General features: G+C 34.2%; 1 protein-coding gene across 1 annotated transcript in view; it reads right to left on the reverse strand.

Annotated features, from left to right (window-relative positions):
• Nucleotides 1–6687: 6687 nt before the first annotated feature.
• The window catches only part of LOC103514529 (nuclear factor 1), an 81993-nt gene continuing 74977 nt past the window's right edge, over nucleotides 6688–13703 (reverse strand). The window contains exons 5-6 of the mRNA XM_008479424.3: nucleotides 9379–9420; nucleotides 6688–6794 (exon numbers count right to left, since the gene is read on the reverse strand). Coding sequence (XP_008477646.3) covers nucleotides 6688–6794; nucleotides 9379–9420 — 149 coding nt within the window. The remainder of the gene's footprint in view (nucleotides 6795–9378; nucleotides 9421–13703) is intronic.

Below are 13703 nucleotides of genomic sequence, written 5' to 3' on the forward strand. Positions count from 1 at the left end.
TGTGTACCTGTTTGTAAATATTGTATTGTAAAAAACATTGTAAAATCCTAATAAAGTGTAATATAATAATAATAATAACTTATGACCATGGTAGGTAGGTATCTGAGGTTTTTTTTTATGTTTTTGTAGACTTGGTATTAGAGGTGCCTCCAATGTAATGTCATAAAATTCCTTCCTGCTCCATGTTTTTCTATCTTAATAAGCCTAAGCCTCTTCGCGACAAGAAATCTCTTTTTATTTCTTACAAAAATAAAATTAAAATACAAAGTAGGTATCCCGTATTATCTCCACTTGATCTCTACTTCTGTAGAGACATAATTGAAGAAATATAATATTTGCAATCATTTACATATTTTATTTACGTACACTTGAAGCTTACAAGATTTTTATGCAAGCATAAGCACACAACCTGCAGCCTGATGTTTTGAGTTCCAAAAAGTGAAATTTATGGGAAAATGATTTTATGCAAATCTGAGAGACTGATTAGCATGAAGACTTACTTTGGTGTAAGTGGCAAGTGCTTCCAGAAGAGGTTGAATCGCTCAATCAAAGCAAAAGTTTTGTCACGCGTGTTTTATAACCTAAATAACTCATCTCATTATGTAAATTTGTTTATTATTTTCCAAATGGTTATGTAACGAGGTTGCGATGTCAAACAAATCAAATATTTTACTAGAAAATTTCGATGAAGAAAAATTGCTTGGGGATCCTCAAAACTTTCAGCAAATATCAGATTCCATAGTAAAAGGTTGCTGAATGAGCTCTGACTGTTCCAGTAAAGAGACTAGGTCCAAGTGTAATAAACCAGGTGAGAAATATAGTTCTGACTTCTGTTTTGGCTGCAAAAATATGTTGGCATGGAAACCGCGCCAAAACTCGTGAGCTTGAACAAGATCATTATCATACTGATAAAACTTTGGCCCGCACTTTGCTTATACAAAGTTCAAGTGGCCCGCGATCAGGCACGCTTTTCTCAACTCATGTAAAATTAAAGTTATCGAACATTTTATTAAGATACACTACTGATTTATGGCATTTCAACAACTACAACCCTTGTTTGTTGTACTTTGTTTTAAATAATTTGATTGCCTCTTAAGTCACTCGGGTCTCTTTCAGTAGAAAAACTAAGCCTAAAACCAACCCTAAAGATAATGGTGAAAATATTAAGAGTATTTTAAGGGTTTTGTGGTCACATTTAAAAGCCTTCGGTGGTGAAGTCATCAGTTACAAAAGTTTTCAATAATACACCTAGGTAACTGAAGCCTTATTTTGGATGGGATTGATTACTAATGGAATCAGGCATACGATATACCATCAGATTTTATGAGTTGAAAATGTCACAAGAAATGTCAAGAGACACAAGCACAAAAGAGCACCCATTGAAAGATCGGGAATTTAAAGGATTCTCTGTATAAAAAAAGGCCATTAATATAAATTTTTAACGATAGAAGATAGGAATCGATTGCAAAAATAAAATGCAATGAAATATATAAATTATTTTTGAAATAAATTTAATGTTACATTTTAACTCTGTGTTTTTTACTCGGTTTTATTACAATACTTTGTCTTTATCTTGTGTAGAGCAATGATAATTAAACTTTGGAATCACAACGACTCTTTATCTCAGAGGAGGAACAAAAGTCTTGGAACGCAGAGGAATTAGAGAAGAGACTGTACGAGTATTTAGTCAGAACTTCAAAGTGTGATTTTCTTTTTTGAAGACTTATCGCACATCGAAAAATGATCAGTTTAAACACGGGGTTCCCCTCGTAAATTTCTATTTTGGAAAGGTTAGTTTGAGTTTGAGCCTTCTGCCCCACCTTTCATAACTCTGAAAGGTTAGTTTGAGAAACAAAAGAGGATCGTTCTTACAACTTCATTTTCTTCAAACATTTCCGGTAGGAACTTTTACAGTAGGATCTGTAACATGTAAACCTACTAAGTAAACTGTCAAGTAAAAATAGGACAAAATAGAATAGTTATTACACCTTATTACCTACCTATCCACCTAATACTTAAGTATACCTCTGTGCTGAAAGTTCAATTCGAGTGCACCCAGGCCTCACATAAACTACTTTATTCCCTGCTGAAATAATATCGAGTTACATTAAAATAGTATTTAAACGTAAAGACAAAGTTTATGGGAAAGTAATGAGATCTTCAGGCCTAGGGCTTTTAGCGCAATGAAAAAATATCTATAAAATCTGAAAGAAAATATACCTAACCCAGGGTTTAGTCTTAATAAATTGTTTACTCTTCGAAAGTTGAAGCTGCATTGTTTTAAAACCGTCAATTATAGCCTGTGCTACAATTTCTACCCTAATCTACTGCTTATCATATTATAAATAAAATAATCCTTTTTCTTGAAGCAAAACTTCTGATTAGCTCAGGTATGATTGTCATTATGAGTTACAATGAAATAGATTAGTGGAGATGTATGGATTACTGGAATTGGTGGAGATGCCAAAGCTACCACAGTTAGTGGAGATGACTGAATTACCAGCATTCGTAGAAAAATCTCAGGTACCGGTATTAGTGTTCAAATTAGAGGGTTGTTACCAGAGTTAGTGGAGACGCCTGAGCTACCAAAATTAGTGGAGATGTTTAAATTACCAGAACTTTCTCATTGTACATTTGTCGCTCCTCATGATTCGATCCTCGTGTGAATTCTGTATTAATTTTATTAAATTCATCCAAAGTAATACAGTTTGCTAATGTTAAGCCATTGAATTCTGTTAGAACCTGTGTAAAATTTGTAATTTGTAAATCCTGTGATAATCTCTCAAGGAAACATTTCAGGAAAGCATTGTGCCGCTCTGGAGTCAACGTTCCTCTGTCTGGAAGATATGAAACCGAATATTATTGCACGTCTTCATTGATTTTTATCATTGTATCAAAACAATAAAACTGACTTTGTGTATTAATCGTCAACGTACGTATTACTTCTTAATTTCCATTCACTAATTTATTACTGGCCGGACTTTACGAGGGAAAGATGCAGCGATATAAAAGTTTTATCACGAGGATAGTTTTCAATTTAAGCCCCGAGCTTTCAGACACCTATAATTTATATGTGAACACGAAATGTACTAGGGCACAAGACTAGTTTTACATACGTTGTTCCTCATTACGTATCAGTATTCTATGCGTATGGTTATAAGTTGTAAGGACGAGTATCAAGGGCTGAGTAATCTGAGTATAGTTTTAATTGATCTAATAATTATGTCTAGGTTCAGGACCCTGAATTTCACTGTGTTTGACGAGGAAGGCAAAGAAACAGTTTAATAAGTCGCTCCTCTAAGATTATTAATTAAGTACATAGGTACTTTAAAGTTAGACCTTTTCAAGGTACATATATTTGTATCTCAGCTTTTACCATGTCATATTTTAATAATATAAGAACATGCTGGGGACATGTTGAGCATTCTAAAGAATTTACAGATACAGATATCCTAGTTTCATCAGGATTATAAATATAAGATAACTGGATCCTACTTGTATCAAGCTAGATTATAAATATAAAATAAGTAGATCTTAACTTTTTACAAGATCCATTCTAAATATAAAATAAGTAGATGGCCTAATTATAAAATTAGCCAGGGCACGAGTGATGGGACGAGCGTGTTATTTGTAAATTGTAAAAGTGTAAAGACCCACACCAGAGTGTATTCCATTCAATAAATTAAACTTAGAACATGGCTTGCACTCTTTTCATTCAAGGTACATTCTTCAGTGATAAAAAGCTTGTTTGGAGAGAGAAAAAAAAGCTCATCAGATTTTATCTTCTATCACAGCTATACAATGGAATTGTAAGCATATTTATAAGGTAATTTGTCTTCAGTGTAACGTTGTATCAAGTTTAAGAACACGGTCGAAATAGATTTCTTCTTGACTCTCTCAGTTGTTGGAGAGTAACATGAAAAATTAATGTAGAATCGAATAAACTTCAGCTCAAAATCAGGGCTGTTTCTTTTCACAGTTACCGTAATGTCAATAACATCTCCGATAAGCTCGTCCTAAGAGAATATGGTAAATAGATATGGTCACATGAGTAAGGGGTGTGTCATTTTACCTATCTATTTTTTCCATCACATACCTATTATCTATAGTTGTTCACTTCAGAAAGCTTAATTTGTGCCCTTTTCCACAGATAAATTTCTATTGTACAATCTATGCATTTTTGCGAAGTCCTTTCTGAAACGGAGGCCGGGTCCTTACTCTCATTAGGGCACGAACTTAGTTACGGGCCTGCTCAAAAGTAAATTAAAAGTTGTAAAATTGCGAGTTCAGAAAAACAACCAACATGATACTGCAAGAGATGCTAGTACATGTAACCTAACCTTCAGATGCAGTATTAGGCTCTTGGTTTTCTTCTTCTGATAATGTATATTGGGTGAAACCAAACTCGGACACTTCTGGTCTCCAACTCTCCAAATAACTTTGGAGCTAGACAATCAAATCCGTCAGTAGAATTTCAAAAATGATTTCTTTTTAAAATTAATTATTTATTTTTTATATATATATATAAAAATTTCACCAAAAATTTCTCCCCGAGAGTAGAGACCCTAGGATGCATGCAGCATTTCGTCTCTGGATGGCCAGACCAATCTTTTGAGCTAGATCTTTTGAGCTAGAAAATGTTCGGAACGGGATTGTCCCGATGATTTTTAGTCAAGGGGAAACCCTAAAATTGACCCAGAAATATATTGTATTCTATTCCAGGAATTTGGTAGCAGAAGATTTAAGTTCAAAAGTCATTCGCCAAATGAAAAATCACAGCCATACACCCGGTATAAAGTACCATGATGTTTGAAGTTTGCCTGCTCGGACCGAGAGTTGAGTAAATAAAATCAATACCTTGTTTACTAATTTACCAATACGAGATGAATACAATACAGGGCAACCCAATGGATCGACTCACCTACCAGGTGTAGTTTGTTCTATCCTCGAACCTGTGAATACAATCTGATGTCAACTCCGGGATTTACAGTTTCATATTAATTTTGAAATGTTCAATTTTTAGGCAAATTTTTTGATCAATTTTTAAGCCCTTTTCGATGTCTTTTAACCCTTTCGTGACCACTGGGATACCCGTGTCCCACTAACTTAAAGAGACCATAGCAGTAAACTACGAGAAAAAAAATCGAGTATCGACTTGTGAAATGTTCAATGTAAGCTGGTTCTTTATTAGCCTATTAGTGGAGATGCCTGAGCTACGAGAATTGGTGGAGATGTTTAAACCACCAGAATTTAAGGAAACGAAATACTAGGTAGCACTGTAAAAGAAGGTAACTGAGAGTAAGAAAGTCTCTTCAACCATCAAGAAAGTCTATTAAGAGGTAAGTATTTCTCATCTATTTGAGTAAGAGTGGTCCAATTTCAGGAAGTGATCGAATTCAAGAAATTGAGATTTTCAAGATAACCCAGAAGATGAGAGAATTATATTTCTGAATTTCAGTCTACTGCAAACAGAATTTTATTTATCTTTCATAAATCAATTTTTAACTTGAAATCAAAACGACAAAACAGGAATACATGGGGGCAAATGTTAGATAAATAGAGCTGTAAGATAATTTTAAGGGAAAGGCTAGACAGGAACGCCGTTTAAGCTTGATAATATTTTCTTGTAAATATTTATACTGGGGGTGATGGAGAAAGCACTTGTAATTTTTCACTTAATGTGTTTACATTGAGCAACCCTTTATCTGTGGAATCTGTTCATTCCTCAATCCCGAAATGATTGAGTCTTCAGACAAAACAGACAAACTAAATGCGAATTCGTCAGATCACATCTTAGAACTTACTTCAAGTAAGTCCCAATCAAAGAATAAAATTTATGTAGAGAGTTTTATCATTCAAATTCCGAGAAGAAATTTTGTCCACAATGGATATCAAGCTGGGTATTATGTCTGAATAGTAAATACGTAAGCATCTTGAGCAAGCGTGCTCCAAATCGCCTAGCGCATTATCTTGGGCCCCTTTGGCGGGGGGATGTATTTAAATCTCAAGTATCTGTGTATTTATGTGGGGATCTGTGTACTTATGGGGTCTGTGCAGCGATGCATTTTGATGCTTGATTAGCTATTCATAATAAGAATTCAACATTCCACTAGAAAATACACCACACGTGTCCCGGCTGGATTTGAAATTCCACGCACGTTCTTCTAGGATTTTTTGTTTTCATTTTTCTAACGAGTCGGCTGATATTCCTCACTTTGACCGTTTCTATTCATAGCTCCTTACTGTTTACGTAAATTAGGAATAAATGTGAGGGTGTTCATGCAGTTTTGATATAAAGATCGTGATTTAGGATTAGGACATCGAAATGATTTAGGATATCGAAATCAATAAGTAGGTCAGTCGGGCAGTTTCCCTCTTGGTAAAACTCACAAAATCGGAGAAAAATAGGGGGACAGGTATTGTAGGTACATATGTATATCAAGAGAAAGAAGATTAAATTTGCTATAGTCATCAAAATGAACCCCATAATAGTACCCATTGGTCATTGAAAGAATGAAGATGTTTAGAAGATCAAAATCCAAGTTGATTAGTAAAATATTAAAAAGATGTTCGTAACATTAAAGATATTATGGGTTAGGTGTTCGAAAGAGAGAAAAAAAAGCAAGGAAGAAAATTCAATTAAAAAATTGTGAAAGGTTAAAATACAAACTAAAAATAAATACATATTTAATTATTACCTTTTGAAAGCCTCCATAATTCTTTGGATGAGAAAACACCGGTGGCTAAAATGGTATCATTGCAGACAACACCGTTGTAAGGGTTGTGAGAAAAGCCTATAACAAAACCATGAACAAAAATCCGATTACTTTTCTGCATTTAGAGAGAACCAAATAAATTACATTAGAAGAATTGGAAAGTAGTGTTTCAAAAGGTCATAATTTTCATGTAGTTTTAGGTTACAAAGTAAAACAGTAGGGCTGCTGACACTGATGGTGTAAATGCATTTGCATAGGTATATCTAAGAAAGTTAGAGTTCACACACAAAAAGGTATTACAACGCACAATATTTGAAATCTGAGAAGAAACAATAGTTCATCCCTTAACGGAATTTAGCTAAAAAACACACGAAATTTCCACACAACACAAATATTAAGTCAAGTCGAGCATGGTTTGTTTCTGCGTGGGTGACTATTTGAGCATGTGATGAGGACAATATACCTATTGGAGTAAAAACACAAGGTTTTCTACGAGTATATTCTCACAATAACATCATTAAAAAAAAAAAAAAAAAAAAAAAATGTATCTATTAAAAAAAAAAAAATCGACCGTAGTCTTTGAAACACGTCTTTCATCATAAGCAAGAGAGGGATTTTGGGGATCATGAGCAGTTGTAAAAGTTGGACTGGCTTTATCAATAAATAATAACTACTAATTATAAATATCTAAAAATAAAAAGAGGAAAGAATAAAGAAAGTTATCATAACCTTTCTTCAGCAATTAAAGAATTAAGACAAAGAATATTTTGGATAAAATAGATGAGAAAAAAATAGGAAATACAAAATTTTATGGAAGAAAAACTATTTAAAGTCCTAAGTAAATGAAGTGAAAAATTACGGCAATTAAGAAAAAATTAAGTAAATGAATACAGGAACGGCTAATTAGGAAAATATGAAATTAGAAATATTTAATTAATTTAATTTGAAAAGGCCAATACGGAAATGGACTTTTTTTAAATATATATAGATAATTTAGTTTATTTTACGAGGCAATTTTGTAGTGGCGGAAAGGAAAGGGAATTCTAATACAAAATGTGATAAAGGTTGGAGTGCATGACAAAAGCACTTTGATTTGAGAGAGTCAATAAGTTTCAAATGAATCCCATTGCCTTTTCAACTAAGCTCAAAAGCCACTTCTAATGTTTGCGGAAAGAGTTTTCTTTTCTGTTGACCTTTTCAACAGTCACTCGATTTAGTCAATGAGGGTTCTCACGTCTTTTTTTTTTTTTTTTTTTTTTTGGGGGAAGGGGCTTCCCCTTGAAAAAATAAAAAAAAAAAAAAAAAACACTCGGGTTTTTGTGGTGGAAGTGGCTTCCACTTGAAACAATTAAAAAAAAAAAAAGAAATCCTCGAGTGGATACACTGTTGAGAAGGTTCAAAAAGGTTCATCACAAGAGATAAGCTTTTCCTTAATCTCTCCCTCGCATTCTCACATTTTTTTAATACCCTATAATCACAGTTCCGCAAAACATTTTCATTCTTCCTTTTTTTTTCATCCTATTGTACTTCTTCCGATTTCTAAGAGGAACGAGGAAAATCGCTATATATTATCCATTAAAAAGGGGAGTTACGATTTTTGCTGATGTTTTCATACTCCCTTCCTTTGTGAGATGTGTAAAAAAGAAACACTATCTATCAGAGAAATGGTTCAGAAATAAATAGCTTCGAAAATTTGCATACAATATATTATTTACTCGTACTGTTTGCTCATAGGTACAGGAAACACGTGAATTATTACCTCGCACACATCCCCCGAAAAAAAAGTACCCGGTAAAATACCGACGAAAAAGGAGAAAAGTAGGTAACCGATAGATACTAATTTTTTACCATCAAAAACGATGTTTCCACTCAGCGTTCGAGTAGCTACTCATGTACTTTGCAAAAAGGGACTAATTAGTCGAGCAGTCTAAATATAAATAAATAAATAAAGTAGACCTAAAAAGAAGAGCAGTCAGTAATTTAGGAACATTCAATGAATATCCTAAATCCAGCATTTTTTTTTTCCAACCAATAATTCAAGAACATTTAATTGCTCCTTGAAAAATCTTGATTATTAAGTTATTACCGTTTTGTTCATGACACTTTAATAGGACAACAAAGCTTTCTGATAATTACTTGAAAAAAAAAGAAAAGCTTTGAAAATATGGGAAAAAGGATAAAAAAACGCACAGAAAATAGAAGGGGATAATGGGAGAAAGAAATAAACACATTTAGATAAGAATCAAAGTTTATGTGCACAGCTTGTCGGAGGAGCAGAAATCTTCAACTAAAATATTATATAAATGCAATTTGCAACACTAAATACTTTTAGTCCCCCCATTATCGTAAAATATCCTAGATTTCCCTTCCATCCCTCAGGAAATCCCCCAGTATATGCTGGAATGTGTGTTTGAGGCTTTGAGGAAGTATTGAAAAGAAAATGCTGGAAAATGAGGACTCCGTGCCTTTGAAGACTTAAAAATAAATAAAATAAAAATACCTCGATGTAAAGTCTCGATTATTTTACCTTAATTAGGTACCTATCTAATAACGCGAACTATACTTATCTTTAGGGAATGGACAGGCTAATACCAACCCATTTAAACTAAAAGGGAGTTAAAAAGACCAACTTTAAGGGAAGAAAGAAGAACGAAATGCTTACCTTTGTCGTTATTATTATCACATAGACCCACATTCATTATTTCTGAAAACAAAAGAAAAACAACGTACATGAGTCTAATAGAAAAACACTTTGGTCTTTTGAAGTCTATGAAAAGAAAAGAAGTACAAAACAACAAATCGCACCCAAGAGAGAGAAAACAGACGAAAATAAATCATACGAAAGATTTATAAAAGTTACATAGTGTTAAAGTAAAGGGCAGTGTAGTCGTAAAGTGGTTCTCTTAACCTTCTCCTCAGAGAGACACATTTAAGTGACCTGTAAGACAAAACTCTGGGGAGGACGGGAACGAACTTTTGCCAAAATTATATGATGGGAAAAAATCTTCAACGAAAAACATTAGTTATTATAACGCCATTATAGAACATTTCCTAGACGTTTATTTTTACAGATAGAGGAGTGTTAAAAGCATGCTTTTGTGTGGACTTTCAAATATGAGGACATTCAGGTCCAATCAATCTACTATCCAAACCTACATTGATGAATTCTCGTACTGAACACCACAAAAAGATTGGTGAATGAGAAATCACACATCCTTTGTTACTTTGATGCACAAAAAATTGCACTCAGTACAGTACATTCATGTTTATTGTAAGTTTCAATCAATCAAAGCTAATTCATAAATTCATTTGATTTAAAATCGAAATTCTTCAATGATTAATGTAAACCTAAGAAAGGCCTCTAATGAACAGGGTCGATGGTCGAAGACAGTAATTTGATTGTAAAATTACTGGTAAATGATACATATTTAATGAACTTTTCTTGTGCACCTAACTATCATCTTCACAAAGGCCAGTCTTGTGTGCCATCCTGTATAAATGAGAAGAGCGACTATACACATTCAAATGTATTTCTTTTAATTTATTGATGGAAATAGTTAAATAAGAAAAACGTATAAACAGGAGCACTAAATCATAATACAATATTTTATAATCAACCTCGACGGCCGTTGTGTGAACGTCAAGAGAGTAACGACCATTATTTCCTCTCGTATAAGCAGAGACTTTCTATACGATTCGTCAATGTATTACTCTTGACGTTAATGTATTACATGTAGTTTTTTTGGGTTATTTTTATCTATGCAACTTTCCATTAAACATTGTTATGTTTAATGCTCTCATTTGTTAGACATAAATTTAATATCAAGCTAAATGGCCCTTTTGCAACGCCAAGGAAAAAGAGTGTGTGAAGCAGAAATATTTTCCAGGTGGCATCAAATGAGTGTGTCTGAAAATTAATATTTTAATAATAATAATTGGTCTCTTTAATAATTTCATTATTCTTTGTCCAATACTCGTTACGACCTTTTTCTTTTTTAATAACTTGTGTTAACAAATGATATACCACTTGGAACACAAATAAACTCATTTGATTAGACACTTTGAGGCTCAAAGTTTGCACGTGATGGTGATATATCCTTTCCAAGTCTTCACATGCGTTAATGATATCCACAATTATTATAAATTTATTATCTACACCTATAAGATGTAATTTTCAACATTGGGTAGGTATAAATCTTCGACATGATAATTAGCATTCCTCAATGAGTGGCATAGTGCCCTCTGTAAACATGTGGCATTTCCTTACTTTACTGCCAGGGGTATCCTCTGGCAGACTCAGGTACAAATCTTACGTAATCGTGATTCGTTTGTGAGTCGTGAACCGATATCATCATGGAAATGCATTTGCAGTTGAATTTTCTCAGTCTTTATTTACATAATATTTTTGCGTTGATAGGAGAAGAGAGCTTTATGTAATATCAACAGGTAAAGACATAGGTACTAACTTAGATCAGAGTAAGAAAATAAGGTCCTTGCAACAACCGAAAGTCCTAATTAAGTCTTGGATCGTCACATTCACAAAGGGCATTTTTTTAAATCCAATGGTAGAAAAGTTTGTAAACTTTCATGTACCAGAAACCTTAGTAATTTTATTATGGTGATTTGGTGATTGTTAATTTTCTGTGCTCCAAACAATTGAACCACCCTATTTATACTTTGTCTAGCAAATAATGTATTGTGCAAGCATTTCGGTTCTAAGTCCATCAGTATCTAAGTGGGTAATAATATAACAATAACGTTGCCTTTTTGAGAAACTTTTGAAAGGTTATCGAATCTTTATTGATGGCTAGGAATGTTGATACAATATGAGCTACAAAGTTCTCATAACTATTACACTGTGTGAATAGAGATTCCCAATATTTGTGCTGTGGAATAGTTAAACTCTTTGTGTTTGGAGGTTTCGGAAAGGTAGTAAATGATGATGAAGAGTGAAAATTGTGAAGTAAAAAGGCAAAAGCTTACTAAACAATGGTTAAAATATTGTTAGCTGGGATTGCTTTGGTGTTGGGAGATTAGTGTTGATTGGCAGAGAGAAGATAAAATAATATTATGTCAATTAATTTCCTTAGCTGCTAGATTTTATGGTCATCTGGACACGGAAAACAAAGTTGATAAACAAACAATATATCTATCTATTTAGATAAGTCGAGGGAGCCCCAAGCCATCAAGAAGATCCTGGTGGTATTTCAGAAAAATGGAAATCTTTAATCCTTCAATCACCTTGAAAATTCACATGGAAAACAAGTAAACAGCAAGAAAAGCACTCGGGATTAAAAAAAGAAGAAGAAAAAGAAGAGAATATGCAATACCTATAATTATGTAGATACAATGGCTGTATAGGATGAGTGCATTAGATGTGGTATGTGGTATTAATGAAGCACTGGTATCCAAGATGTGTGGGCTGGAAGTCATGAGCTCAACATCAACATACCCAGTCCTGATTCCTGTTGCCTTGAACAAATGCCTCGCATGTGGCAATCTGAAGATGGAAATCAAGATGCTCAACATGACGGAATTTGGACCGAGTGGAAAATGTCTGTCCTTGGTGGGATATATTTGTGTCCTTGTGAGCAATGTTAGATAATAATATCAACTTAGTAGTGCGCTATGCTACATGACATTGTTTGGTGCCATTCTATTATCCACCCTAGTCAGCTCCCATGGCGTAGTGGTCACTGCGCTCGCCTTGCACGCGGGAGACCCGGGTTCGATTCCCGGCGGGGTCAAGAAATTTTGTATCATGCAAATGATTGATTCCGTGACTGGCTGTTGCGGGGCCCACTCAGCCTCGTGAGGAAAATGAGTAGCTATGTAATATAATGTGCATAGCGACCGGTGCCAGCATGGTAGGTAAACATTGGATTTTAGGATTATTGAGATATTGGGAAAATCCTACAATGCTGCCGTGAGCACCAAAGTTGTGACATAATAACACAAAGGAACTGCATTTACATTTATTATCCACCCTACTCAACGGGTCTTAACTTACGTGACCGCCGGATCTGACAAAAGTTGTAGAAGACACCATTGGCTAGGCAAAATATTGTACATTCACAGAATTACTATAAATCCTGACCCCTCATTTTGGTAACAAAAGAGTAGGCAGATTTCAGAACAAGAAGAGGGTGTACAGACCGTACTCTTTACATTTACGCAGACTGCTCTCATTCTCATTCAATTTACTCCGACGTACAGAACACAAAACTGCATGCCTGCTTTGTAGATTGGAGACATTGTTTTGATTTACAGAGCCACAGGATCATATGGCAGAAACTGTACAATCTTGGCGCTCTTCCAAAAATTAGTTAATAAGAATCTTACAGAAACTCTATGAAAATGAAAAATCCAAGTTAATAATAAATTTAATCTACTGATGAAAATAAAGAACATCTTCAGGAATAATGCAGAGCGATTCTTCATTCACGTTGGTGTTCAGCCTTGTCACCAAGATAACCAAGATTGAATCGGTAGATTGCTAGTGGACAATAAGGTTCTCAGGAAAACAACAGAACCAAGGAATATGGTAATGAATTATGTGTGAAATATGGAAAATAACAAATATAGAAAACTACACCCTTTTCCTAAGTGGATATGCTCGTAGGTACTTATGAGTAGGTAGTGGACTAAAGATTCCTAAGGAAAATCGATGCAGGGAACTGAGTACCTCTTAAGTAGGCTTGCCAAATATCCAAAATGTCGATTCGGGACGCGAAACCGCGAACATAATTGCCAAATCCGCGAACATAATCGCAAAATCCACGAACAAAATCGCCAAATCCGCGATCATAATCGCCAAATCCGCGAACAAAATCGCGAAATCCGCGAACATAATCGCGAAATCCGCGAACATAATCGCGAAATCGTGATAGGTAAATACCTATTATTAAAAACAGATAAACAAAATAGGTACGATATGTACATAGGTACGATAGGTGATAGGTAAATACCTATTATTAAAAACAGATA

Source organism: Diaphorina citri, unplaced genomic scaffold (genome assembly GCF_000475195.1).
Source record: "Diaphorina citri unplaced genomic scaffold, Diaci psyllid genome assembly version 1.1 scaffold1163, whole genome shotgun sequence".
NCBI lineage: Eukaryota > Metazoa > Arthropoda > Insecta > Hemiptera > Psyllidae > Diaphorina > Diaphorina citri.